This window comes from Quercus robur, chromosome 3 (assembly GCF_932294415.1).
Source record: "Quercus robur chromosome 3, dhQueRobu3.1, whole genome shotgun sequence".
Classification (NCBI taxonomy): Eukaryota; Viridiplantae; Streptophyta; class Magnoliopsida; order Fagales; family Fagaceae; genus Quercus; species Quercus robur.
The window spans coordinates 23,097,042-23,109,446 of NC_065536.1; the positions used below are offsets into that span (position 1 = coordinate 23,097,042).

Consider the following 12,405-nt stretch of genomic DNA (forward strand, 5'->3'; position numbering starts at 1 on the left):
TTTATTGTAAATTTGTAACGTGAATTTTGAAAAATGCAATATGTATATTCCTCACCGTACCGTGTGTGACCCGATTTCTTGCCGGGTTACACATCACACATTTTTTTTTTTTTAATAAATTAATTTTTGTTCATCTGATAAATAGAAAGCAAAAAAAAAAAAAAGGAAGAGAAATCAAACCCCATAAGCAAATCAATCTCAGAGACTCTCTGTCACAGTTGGAATACGCTAAGCTGTGAAACAATTGCGATTCAACATGTGGGGCTCAAAAGTTACGGTGTTGTCGTTTTTGTTTCTGCTTCTTCTGGGTTTCAGCAATTGCGAATCACAAACTGAGACTGCTATGCACACTAACAACTGGGCTGTTTTGGTCTGCACCTCTCGTTTCTGGTAATTCTACTTTCATTTCATTTCTTTCTGTTAAAGTTTTTACATTTATGCTCTTTTCTTTAATTTAGACAATACCCATGTCATATTTTTTTAATAATTGTATTTATTTGTTGGAGAAAATGAATCATACCCATGTTATAGTTTGTTATGATTAACAATACCCATGTCAATTTTTTTTTTTTTTTTATATTATAATTTGTTGGAGAAAATCCATGTTATTGTCTTAGATAATGGGCAAAACTAAATTTCATTTTTAGAATTATGGTTTATTGATTAAATTCAACATTTCCTGACAGTTTAAACTTTTGGGAGAATCGGTAATTAAACACTATAAAAGAGAGAAACTTGAGACCTTGTTGTGACTGATCTGATAAAATAATAATTTTAATGTCTCTATTGTTTTGCAAACTTGGGCGTTTCCAATAAGGAGATTTCCATTCTTGACATCTAGAGCCTTGTAATGTTATTGAATGAGAGATTTCCATTCCAACCATGTTTATCGTTTCTGGAGCTTTAATATACTAAAATTTTCTTAGAACTCTATGCCCTTCATGGTGGTGATGAGAAAGGGTTTTGTCTAAGTCCATTATGAAGAGTTTTGCAGATATTTGTTACTGGTCAGTAATGAAATTATTGGTATCTGTATGCAAGTTAAAGAGCACTCATAAAAATAAAAATTTGAAAAAGGAATTTAAAAAGAAGTGACAACATGGTTGTGAGAGTCTTTTTCATAAATCCCTGTCTTCCCTGAATTGTTCTTTGAAAGGAGAGGGAGGGATACAATCAACGTCAAATACGCTAAGCTTGAATATGCATTATGAGCAACTTAAGCAAAAGCACATTTTGTTTTATATGAATTTTCCAGTTGAATAAATTTTTCATGTGTCCTTGTTCAGGTTTAATTATCGACACATGGCTAATACTTTATCCTTGTATCGGTAAGCAAATTGCATTCTTATTTATTTATGTTTAGGCTCCATCTTTCCTGGTATTCATTGATAGAGAATTTTCCAATACTTTTGTCTCCCAGGACGGTTAAGCGGCTAGGAATACCTGATGAGAGGATAATACTCATGCTGGCAGATGACATGGCTTGCAATGCCAGAAACAAATACCCTGCCCAAGTTTTTAACAATGAAAACCACAAACTTAACTTGTATGGAGATAATGTTGAGGTGAGTCTTGTGCCTGCAATTAGGCTTATGACTCTTCCAAGGAGTGCATGCATTTATATGGTTACTTTTGGCTCTGGTCTCATTAGAAACCTGAGAATTATGGCATTCATTTAGGGGCTTTTTAGTTGTTCTTTAGAATTCAAATTACTCAATTGGTACATCTAGCGTCTAACCCACACAAACATCATGTTAAATAGGGCCATCAAGAACTTGGAATGATCACCATATCTAATCAATTTGAGATATTCATAAATTGCCTTTGTTTCAGATTTCATACAATGATGGCTGACGCATTTGAATACCCCGTTACCGTGATATATTCTAAATTTTTTAAATAGGCCCATTTAGAATGGAAGATTTAAATAAATATTCATATTCAGAAACAATGGGAGATACAATCCATGACAACCGTGACTGGTATAGATTTCACGTTTGTGATTGCAATTTCAGTTAATGGAATACGTTTAGAATGGGCCTTCAACTTTATTTCCTTCTATTTAACTGACCATCTTTAAAATAGTCGTGACTTTCTTGTAGAATTTGATGCTTTAAGCAGATCCAATGCCTCTTTTAATCACTGATACTTTATGAAGCAGAAATGCAAGTTTTGAAAGTGTAATAAAATTTCTGACAACTTCCCCTTTGAAATGAAATTCAAGGTTTGGTCACTCTTCCAAACTTCTAGCAACGGAAAACCTCCTCCTCTATCATTTGAGACAACCAAAAAAAAAAGAAAAAAAATTTATGACCTTTCTAAAGAGAGGAGATAATGGCATGATAGAAAGATATATTGTTGTTCCAGATAAGTTTAGTTTTTAATTCCCCCCTGCCCCCCCCCCAAAAAAAAAAGAAAAATTGAACTCCCACCATATCTTCTCTTAATTTCCATAGTAAATCTGGTTTATCAAAGTAATCTTGGAAGGAACATTTTCTTGCTTCAGGTCAATCATAACTGAAGGACTTTTGGTAATTGGTTCTCTAGAGAGGACTCTGATCTTTACCTGACTGCAATCTCTCAGGTAGATTATCGAGGCTATGAAGTGACTGTTGAAAATTTTTTTCGTGTATTGACTGGGCGTCATGAGAATGCTGTTCCAAGATCTAAGCGTCTTTTAAGTGATGAAGGAAGCCACATTCTTCTGTATATGACAGGACATGGGGGAGATGAATTTTTGAAATTTCAGGACTCAGAAGAGCTCCAGAGTCATGATTTAGCTGATGCCGTGAAACAAATGAAAGAAAAGCGTAGGTAGGAATCTTTTACTTTCATGCATGTTTTGTATGATATTTGTAGTTGAATCTTTTATGTTTCAATTAGGATGAGGAAAATCATATGTGGAAACTGGTACTGACATCGAGCTTTGCCATTTGGTTGGAATTCTGCAATAATACCATACCTTGCAAAATCAAAATTTGGATACCAGGCAGATATACTAAGAATTAAATTCTGTAAAGTGAAATTTCTGTGTGTGTGTGTGTCTGGATATTAAGAGCAATTGGTTTATTCTCTTTTGTTTGTAAAATCTTTCCAAGTATCAATATTGCTGATACTGCTGCACAATAAGCTCATATCTTGATGGTAATGTAATAAATCTAGATTCAAGGAGCTGCTCATAATGGTGGACACTTGTCAGGCTGCAACTCTCTTCTCTCAGGTCTGTAATCTGGGTTATTATTGGGTGACGTTCTTAGAAATATCATTAACTGAAATAACTCCTAATGAAATCTTTTTTTTAAGGAATTTTACTTATCCATTTAAAGGTAAATCCACATTTTAGGAAAAAAAGATTTTTGTTTGCATTCAGAGTTGATTATTTATATAGGAATTGCATCAGTGATACGTTATAGTTTAAGAGTTGATTTGATCACCAGAATTCCTGAATCACATTAAATTTTAATCAATTACAAGATTGAATGGATTTTGGAAAGATGCCTACCCAATTGATACTTGCAGAGGGTAGACCTATTAGTGACAATAAGGTTTACGAAGGTCCTGGTTCGAGACCAACCAAGCTAAAATTGATGGTCAATATGCTGAGTCTGAATAATGAGCATAAAATCGTATAAAAATTTGTTTAGTAACATTAACATACAAGGCTCACATACACACATCAAATGAGGCATCATCAAGCTTGACTAGGATTTCTGGGCCTTAATTTATGAACAGATGAAGTTGGTTGGTGCTCAGAATGCTTGTAAACCTTCCCTATCACCGTAATCAATCCACAGACCATACTTTATTTACAAAGCTCCTGCCCAACATATTGGTCTGGGTTTATTTAGATAAATAATCATTTTTTTTTCTTTGAGATCAAGGTAGTGAATGTGGCGTGACACTTCTAGAAGGAACGCCATAGGGACCTTTTGCTGATGCACGAAAGCCACCAACACATCCTTATTCTTGTGCTGACCTCATATTGATAATGGATAACCTTTACCACTTGTTATTTCTCTGCAATTATCCCATATCAGTGGTTGTGAATGTCAAAAATTTTGACTGACAAAATTGAGAGTCGTTAATCTCCCCTGTTTTATGTTAACTAAAAATAGCAATGGGATTTGGTAAATAGCAAAATTGAGAGTCGTTAATATCCAGTGCAGAGAGTCCGCACTCTTACTGTTCCTCATGTCTGAAAGACACGGTTTGGTAAATGAAAAAGAAACAATCCCAGGGTGAAGGGGATTAGGGTCCATTTGAGCTAGGGTCAATTGGTATGAATTCCAGTGTTACTGTATCCATGGTACATATTGGTATATCGATAGTACTGTTTTACTAAATCATTCCAGCTATTTCATTCTGATATGTAGGCCCTTCACATAATTCTCTGATTTTAGTGTCATTTAAAATTATCTTCAGTCTCTGCCATCTACTGCAGTTAACCTTTTTTAAGATAGCGTGGTCGCTGTAAACTAGTCTGCTGCATGAAACTCCCCACCTGCCCCCCTCCAAGTGCTAGCCATGTTTGGGGAACTATCTTTGCAGTGAGAGCTACATATTATTGTGGCATTTTTCTGAGTATGATGTGTTGCTACTGTTATTATGCTGTGTGCATCATGTCATGTGTCCACTTGTATATATGTTTCAAATTGTTTTATGCACTTCAGGTCGTGTTTGTCACAAATGGACATGCCATTCTAAGATTTCTATTGTAGTTATTGAGGCATGCAAAATGTGGCCTTTGTAGGAATTGATTTAATCATGGAATTGAAGGTCATTTTTTAAGTTCTGCAGCTTCAATCACCAGGTGCTTTAGCCATTGGAAGCAGCATGAAAGGAGAGAACTCATACTCACATCACTTGGACTCAGATGTAAGTGTAGTTTTATTGCAGTTTCCTTCTGTTGACGATTTGAATAATGTATATGTGACAGGATGCTATGAATTCAATATGACATTCTTTGAATTTTTATATTCTAGGTCTTAGGGTACCACATATTCAGATTTCTTCTTATTCTCTTCCAAATTTTTTTCCCTGAAACAGGTTGGTGTTTCAGTTGTGGATCGTTTCACATTTTACACCCTTGCCTTCTTTGAGAGACTAAATATGTATGATAATGCCTCATTGACCAGGTACATTAAAGTATTAAGTAATAGCAAAACACTGGTAGCTTATTTTACTTATTTAATGCCTCATTGACCAGGTACATTAAAGTATTAAGTAATAGAAAAACACTGGTAGCTTATTTTACTTCTGATGCATAGTGCATCCCTGTTTATTTTCTTTTCTGGTCCTATAATTTTTCTATTTTGTTTTGTATATAAACATTTACCTATAGTAGCCTCCCCCCTGTGGGTTTCAATTCTGTCAAAGCTAGGAAGGCCTCGATTTTTACAAGAATCTCCTTTCAATTGCAGTGTCATTTATCTCTATTGCAATTTATGTTATATTTATTCCAATTTAAAAAATAACTTGGACTAATTCAAAACAGGTAAAAATCCGCACCAACCAAAAAACAAAAAAAAAAAAAATGCTAATTCTATATTTACAGCGTGATGTTGTTACTTCAGGCAGAATTAGGTTGGCAGTATATAGTTTGGAAGAACTCAGTTTTGTGATTCTTAGCAGGAGAATAGTATGTCAGTGCTTTACTTTTTTTTTTTTTTTTACAAGTAAATATGTCAGTGCTTTACTATTAAATAATAATAATAATAATAAGGATATTATGTCAGTGCCTCTCTTTGTTCTAAACATTGTGAAGTGTAAAAGTACTTTTAAAATGATGATAAATCAATCAAACTTTGCATAATATTTTGGACTTGTTTGCAATGAGCTCTAGCTCAATTGGCACCTCCCCCCCAAATAAGTTTTAGGTGGAGGGTTAGGTTGTAGGTTCAAGACCCATGGGGTAATATATACTTTACCAATCAAAAACAAAAATACAATTGGACTTGTTTACTCTTAGTTTTTGGGGTAAGTTTACATGCACCTGGTGGCTCTTGAACCCATGACCTCACCTAGTCGCCTTCCACCTTAGTCATACAAGGGGAGGTGCCATTTGAGCTAGATCTCATCGGCTGCTCCCTAGATTATTTTGTGAATTGCTTTTGTCAAATTTAAACTTTTTCTTTCTTTAAGTAAAAATAATCAGAACAACATCTCTGGATGGAATCATAAGAGAGATTGTTTAACCCATCCAAACATGGCAGAGCCTATTGAAACTAACAGATTTATTTTCCACCCTTTTATGCCAACCATGTAGCCGGAGAGAGATTAAATGAATGTATAATATTGTCTATAGGTGTTCTCTCATTGATTTTCAGTTAAATACTTTGAATCATTTTTTGCTCTGTCAATGATTAAAGTGGTATTTGGGTAGATTTAATATATTTTGCAGATGTCTAAATACCCATCATATTTTAAATTAAGCTCCATTGTGGATATTTGTGGCTATTTGCAGTCTTTTCGGTTCATATAATCCAAGTATGTTGATGTCAACTGCATATTATAGAACAGATCTTTACCAACGTCGTTTGGAGGAGGTATGGATGTTCTACACTTATCTCTGATGCTATTGATCTTCTAATCCTAAATGTGTTGAAGCTGCTCTGTCTAAATAATTCGTGATGTAATTTGAGTCATATTATGCCACTTCTTAACCTGTCTGGCCACTGGCTTTGCATGAATATTTTTTATCTGTGTTCTTGGAAGTTTATTTTGTAGCGCATTTAGGAAGCATCTTATTTAACTCTCATCTCTAACTTACATGGGATTTGAAAATTTGAAAATTTCTTAAAATATTGATTTGTTTTGTTATTCAGCTTTTAATTTTTCAAAATGCCTTTAATTTTTTCCCCTTAAGCTGTCTTATCTAATTTAGGCCCAGAAAAATCAAGTTTGTTTTCTTCTTCTCCATGCTTCCTTATGACATTATTGTGGGCATTGTCATGTTTACAAAATAAGCTTTTCCATGGGTTGAACAATAGAGGAGGGCTTAGGCTTAAACCTGGCATGATTTACCTCTTCTGATTAAAGAAGCCTATAATAATTTGTTTCCTTGTATTGTCACTTTGCATGACAAGGTTTCTTTCAATATCAAAGCAATGACCAGTGATTTTCGTTGTTTAGAATTTTTTGGTATAATTGGTGCAGCCATTACTACTTTACCTGAGTTACCCACCAATGTACCTCTTTATCAGTAATTTTTGTTCAGCTTGAAATTAATCCTAAATTGTGTCTCTATCAAACTACATCTAGGTACCTGTGACAAATTTCTTTGGCTCAGTCATGGAAACAATACATACTGATTCAGCTTACAGGGTCCTGTCAAGAAAAGAGTCCGGTAGTGTTGAAATGAGAATGTCTACAGAGAAATCAGACCATGACAAGGAAAGATTATTGCTGAATTCCAATGATTTGGATCAAATTGGTGAGCTAAACACAGAGGTAAAATTTTATTGATAAGCCTTTATGGTTATTTTTCAGTTTCTTCTATATACAACTGTACTAAAGAGGGGAGGTACACAAAGTGCAGGATCAACGAGGCAATATTGAATGTATATGGAGCACTTTTCATAAGGAGTTGCAGAAAGTCAAAGATGTTGATTCCTTTGTGAACTATGGCTTAGTAATAATGCTTCCATTGCTGACGGTTTCCATGTGGCTGTCCTGGTGAAACTTTGAGGCAACATCTTTGATTTGGTACTTTCTTCCAGATACTTGTCCCATGTCCAATATCATATTAGCCAACCTTACCTTTGATGTCGGTCTATGCTATTGGTTAATTGAGGTTCGACATGTGTAGTCCCCCCCACCTTCCCCACGGGCAGGTGCAAAGGTTGTGTATTCATTTGTACCAGAGAGAGAGAGAGAGAGAGAGATGCATAACTTCAGTTTGCACTCTCTTGATAAATTTACTATTACTGTTATGATTTACTTGATCCATGCTTCCTCTATTCCCCTCTCCTCCCTCTCCATCCAAACACGCTCTTCGATTTATTATCTTGACTTCACGTGTTTCCTTGCATTGTAGTTATTTTCTTGTTTAATGATATTATTTTTTGTGTATATTTCATGAATAGTGCCATGATTCTATGCTTATGTGTTGAATGAAGTGGATGATTTTGATCAAAGTTTGGTCAGGATATGGTTTTAGTCTTTTTAGCCAATGGTGGGTTGTGTGAGTTCATCTTGCAGAATTTATTTCAGAGAATGACAGTGAGTTGGTTGGCAGCCCAATAAAACTTGCTTCAAACGAGTTTAGTCTTAAAATAGCCCAAATAAGCCTATAGAGTCAGAAAAAGGGCTGGGCTGGAATGGCTTTAGAAGACAGCATCAGGCTTGTAAAAGGAGACTATTAACAATGGACTGTGCTCCAATCCCACAGCTAGCCAAATAAGCCCCTGTTGGGTCCCTTAGGTTAGGTGGTGCCAGGTATGGGAGGACCACTGCTTAAACTTACATGTATAATTGCATAAGGTTTTCTATCTTATCAAGGTATTGTTCAGTTCTTCTCATGTATTTTGAATCTCCTTTTCCTACTTACATAAGAAAATTTAATATATATATACATATATATATATATATATATATATATATATATGGAGCCATTAATTTTATTTCAATTTGACATTCCATCATAAACGAGTAAAATGTAACAACAAAAGAAAAACAACCTTTTCACAAGAATGACAATTATTACTCCAAAATTTGCTTACATTTCTAACAATCCAATCCAGGACACTGCAAGCCTAACATTGAACTCTTCAAGGCTTCAGAAATAAAACAAGGAGTTTTGGATGTTCTAAGGAGGTGTTTGGTAGAGTGGATTTTGGAGAGGATGGAAATAAAAAATGAGGGAAAATGAGGAAGGAAAAACTTTTGGAGGGTGTTTGGTTGGGAGGAGGGAAGGGAAAAGAGATGGTGGGGCCTGGGTGTTTTCACACCGGGCCCATAAAAAAATTCTCTTCTCAAAATGGGGAGAAAATGAAGCACCCGATGGAACAAAAATACCCTTGTGCAAGTGCACAAGAGTTTTGTCCATGCCCAAATGCCCTTTTTTTTGTGGTTTCGACTAGTTGGTTTTTTTTTTTTTAATCCATTTGCACATACACAATTTATTTGCTAAAAAAGTGTTGCTTTTTTATTTTATTTAATGGAGACATAATTGTAAATTTATATCAACTTCACTTTTCCATCCTCTCATTTTTCTTTTCAACCAAACAAATAAGTTTTTTATCTCTCTACTTTTCCATCCTCCCAAACAAATACAAATAGGAGAAAACTAAATCTCTTCTATCCTCCACTTTTCTATTCTCTCTCAATTTTTCTATTCTCCCACTTTTCCACTCCTTTAACCAAACGATTTATCGGAAAAGAAAAAAAAAATGATTTATTTAAGAGTTTTATTTATTTTTCTCATACAAGTGGTATCAAATTATCTTAAAATGGTTTATTAACAAATGCTTAGACACTTGTTAATTGAGCCCATAAAATAATAAGAATTGTACCTGGGATTTCCCATGTAGTGGGCAAATCAAAAGTAGCTTTCCAAATTACAAAGGAGATGACATTGAAGAAGTTTCAAGGCCAGAAAGAATGATTGCAATCAATGGGAGTGTGCAAGTTAATGATCGTTATAGTAGCACTATCCCAACTTATATCATTAGCCGTTTCAAACTCCCTCAAACTTTATACAAAGAACTAATACAATGGTGAATAACCACCGCACACCCTTGGTGCGATGGTCACTCTACAAGTATAAGTACTTGTGAGGTGCGGGGGGCAAGGGCCGGGGTTCAAGTTTCCAAGAGAGAGTTTCAAACACATATACACTTAGATTAAGTTAGAGTAGAATTCTATCTTGTATAAAATAAAATAAAAATACAATGGTGAATAAATTTTGATGGGGTCAACAAGGGGAGTAAAGAAGAATCCTTAAGACAAGCTTGAAGAACTTGTTAGACCAAAGCATATGGGAGTTATGGGTTTTAGGCATCTCCAAAGGTTTTGTTGATATTGTATTTGTCCGACCTTGAATTTGGATAGAAATTTTAGCTCTAAATTAAAAGATTTCATGGTTTCAATTGTTGAACCCCATTTTTTGTTGATTTTTATTAATTTTTTATGTGCTTAACTAAATCTAGTTGAGTTTTAACTAAAATTTGACCATGTGGCTGGAATAATTTTGGTACCATATTTAAGACCATGAAATTTCGTCAAATTTGACTACTTATAGGCAAAAATCGAACTTGGTTTGAATGAGATATCATTAAATGAAAAATTTTACCTGATTTGTATTTTATTTGTCGAAAAAGGGTATAATTTCTATGGAAAACACACTTTAGAAATTTTAGCTCTAAATTAAAAGATTTCATGGTTTTAATTGTTGAACCCCATATTTTGTTGTTGATTTTTTATCAATTTTTTATGTGCTTAACTAAATCTAGTTGAGTTTTAACTGAAATTTGACCATGTGATTGGAATAATTTTGGTACCATATTTAAGACCATGAAATTTCATCAAATTTGACTACTTATAGGCTAAAAACAAACCTAGTTTGAATGAGATATCATTGAATGAAAGAATTTACCTAATTTGTATTTTATTTGTCATAAAATGGTATAATTTCTATGGAAAACAAACTTTAAGAATTCTAATGTGATTTCCATAGAAGATTGATCCGTAAATGGTCACTTTGGTTCCTTTTTATGCTAATAATTCCCTTAAGGATTGCATGTTAGTTTAATTGGAGGATTTATCTGAATCTCATAGATTAGGCCATGTTTGGTTTGCCACTCACTCATATCCAAGTCTCAACACTCATAACTCAAATCTCTTCACTCAAACCCATATCCCAATATCTCACAACTCTAACTCAATAAAACTCATAACTCACTCTCACACTCGTTTGGCTGAAGATTTTCAAAGCTATTTCAAATTCAAAAACCCACCTTTCTATCATTCACTGGGTTCCACATAGCATTGGGAGAAAGGAAAAGGAAAAGTGATGAAGAAGAGTAGGGCTGTCCATGGGTCTGTCCTGGTCGGGTTTGTGCCCAACCTGGAACCGACCCGCCAGAATCAGGTGGGAAAAAAATGCACCTGTTGCCGACCCGCCGGAGTAATCTGGTCGGGCGGTTTAGACCATCAACGGGTGGTGGGCGGGTCGGTCGGAGTCATAGATCTGAGAAGACGGCGAAAAAACAGTGAAAAAAACACAGATCCGACGAAGAAATGTAGATTCCGGCAATAGTTTTCCAGATTCCTACAATATTTCCCTTAGATCCAGTGAGATTTCGCCAGATCCGGCGAAAATCTCACCGAATTTTATGAGATTTCGCCAGATCCGGTCAAAATATCACCAGATCTAAGGAAATATCGCTGGATTCTGGGTTTCTTTGCCGGATTCTGGAAAATTATCGCCGGATTCTGGAAATTTTGCCGGAATTTGGAAATCTTTCGGTCGGTTCGGGTTTTTCGGGTTTTAGAGGAGGAAAACCGAAACCGATCCGCCGGAATTGGTTTCTGGTGGTGAAGACCTGTCCCCAACCCGCTGGAGCAGTCGGGTCGGCTGGGTAAGGGTCGGATCCAGTCGGTTCTTCGGGTGGGTCGGGTTGCTGGATCAATCTGGACAGCCTTAAAGAAAAGTATTGTTTGGTGGTTAGGAAAGTAATAAGAAAAAATGTTCGTTGCTCACAAAAGCCTACAGTGATGAGACGAGACATTGCTGTGGGACTCGTGTTTGTTGGAAATTTACAAAACTGCCACTGATAACTCAAAACTCTTAACTTGAAAATAGCCTTATCGTGTTTTCAAAATTGCTCACCCATCACTCAAAATTATGAGATATCATCATTGAGTTAATGGTTTGGAAATTCATCCAAACAAGCATGCTACCGTGGGCCTCACCGATTTTAGGTTATGAGTTAACAAAACTAGGATTTGTTAACTCAGTTAAGGGAAATCCAAAAAAGGCCTTACGTATCACTATTTTTATTGGGATCAAGTGTGTGTGGAATTTTTCCATGTTTTATTAGACTAATTCCATTATTTATATCCGGTCATACATGTGATTTATTAGAAATCAAGTCAATTTTTTTTAATTAACTTAATCTAAGACCATGAAATTTTGTCAAATTTGACTACTTATAGGCAAAAATCGAACCTGGTTTGAACAAGATATCATTGAATGAAAGAATTTACCTAATTTGTTTTTTATTTGTCGAAAAATGGTATAATTTTCTATGGAAAACACACCTTTTTCTATAAGTCCCACGATGTTTGGATTATTGGTGATGGAAACTGAGTTATATAACTCAGTTTCCACCCAATCCAAACAGCCTCTAAGATCCTGTTATTTAAACCCTATTTTTCTTCTATTTCCAAGAATAATGATTAGCA

The 12,405-nt window shown here is 35.0% G+C and overlaps 1 protein-coding gene across 1 annotated transcript; it reads left to right on the top strand.

Moving 5' to 3' along the window:
- Window positions 1-72: 72 nt before the first annotated feature.
- Window positions 73-8,072, top strand: LOC126717520 (uncharacterized). The gene is made up of 10 exons (XM_050419282.1): window positions 73-390; window positions 1,287-1,328; window positions 1,421-1,565; window positions 2,585-2,814; window positions 3,163-3,220; window positions 4,798-4,875; window positions 5,047-5,135; window positions 6,464-6,545; window positions 7,261-7,449; window positions 7,538-8,072. Exons 1-10 carry the CDS (start codon window positions 257-259, stop codon window positions 7,676-7,678), a joined length of 1,188 nt encoding a protein of 395 aa, XP_050275239.1. The 5' UTR covers window positions 73-256; the 3' UTR covers window positions 7,679-8,072.
- Window positions 8,073-12,405: the final 4,333 nt, after the last annotated feature.

What these genes read in the sequence shown, in the direction of transcription:
- LOC126717520 (XM_050419282.1), top strand. Translation starts at nt 257, where the DNA reads ATGTGGGGCTCAAAAGTTACGGTGTTGTCGTTTTTGTTTCTGCTTCTT. An exon ending in CTGCAACTCTCTTCTCTCAG is followed by an intron (nt 3,221 to 4,797) that starts GTCTGTAATCTG and finishes TAAGTTCTGCAG; the next exon opens with CTTCAATCACCAGGTGCTTT. An exon ending in ACCAACGTCGTTTGGAGGAG is followed by an intron (nt 6,546 to 7,260) that starts GTATGGATGTTC and finishes AACTACATCTAG; the next exon opens with GTACCTGTGACAAATTTCTT.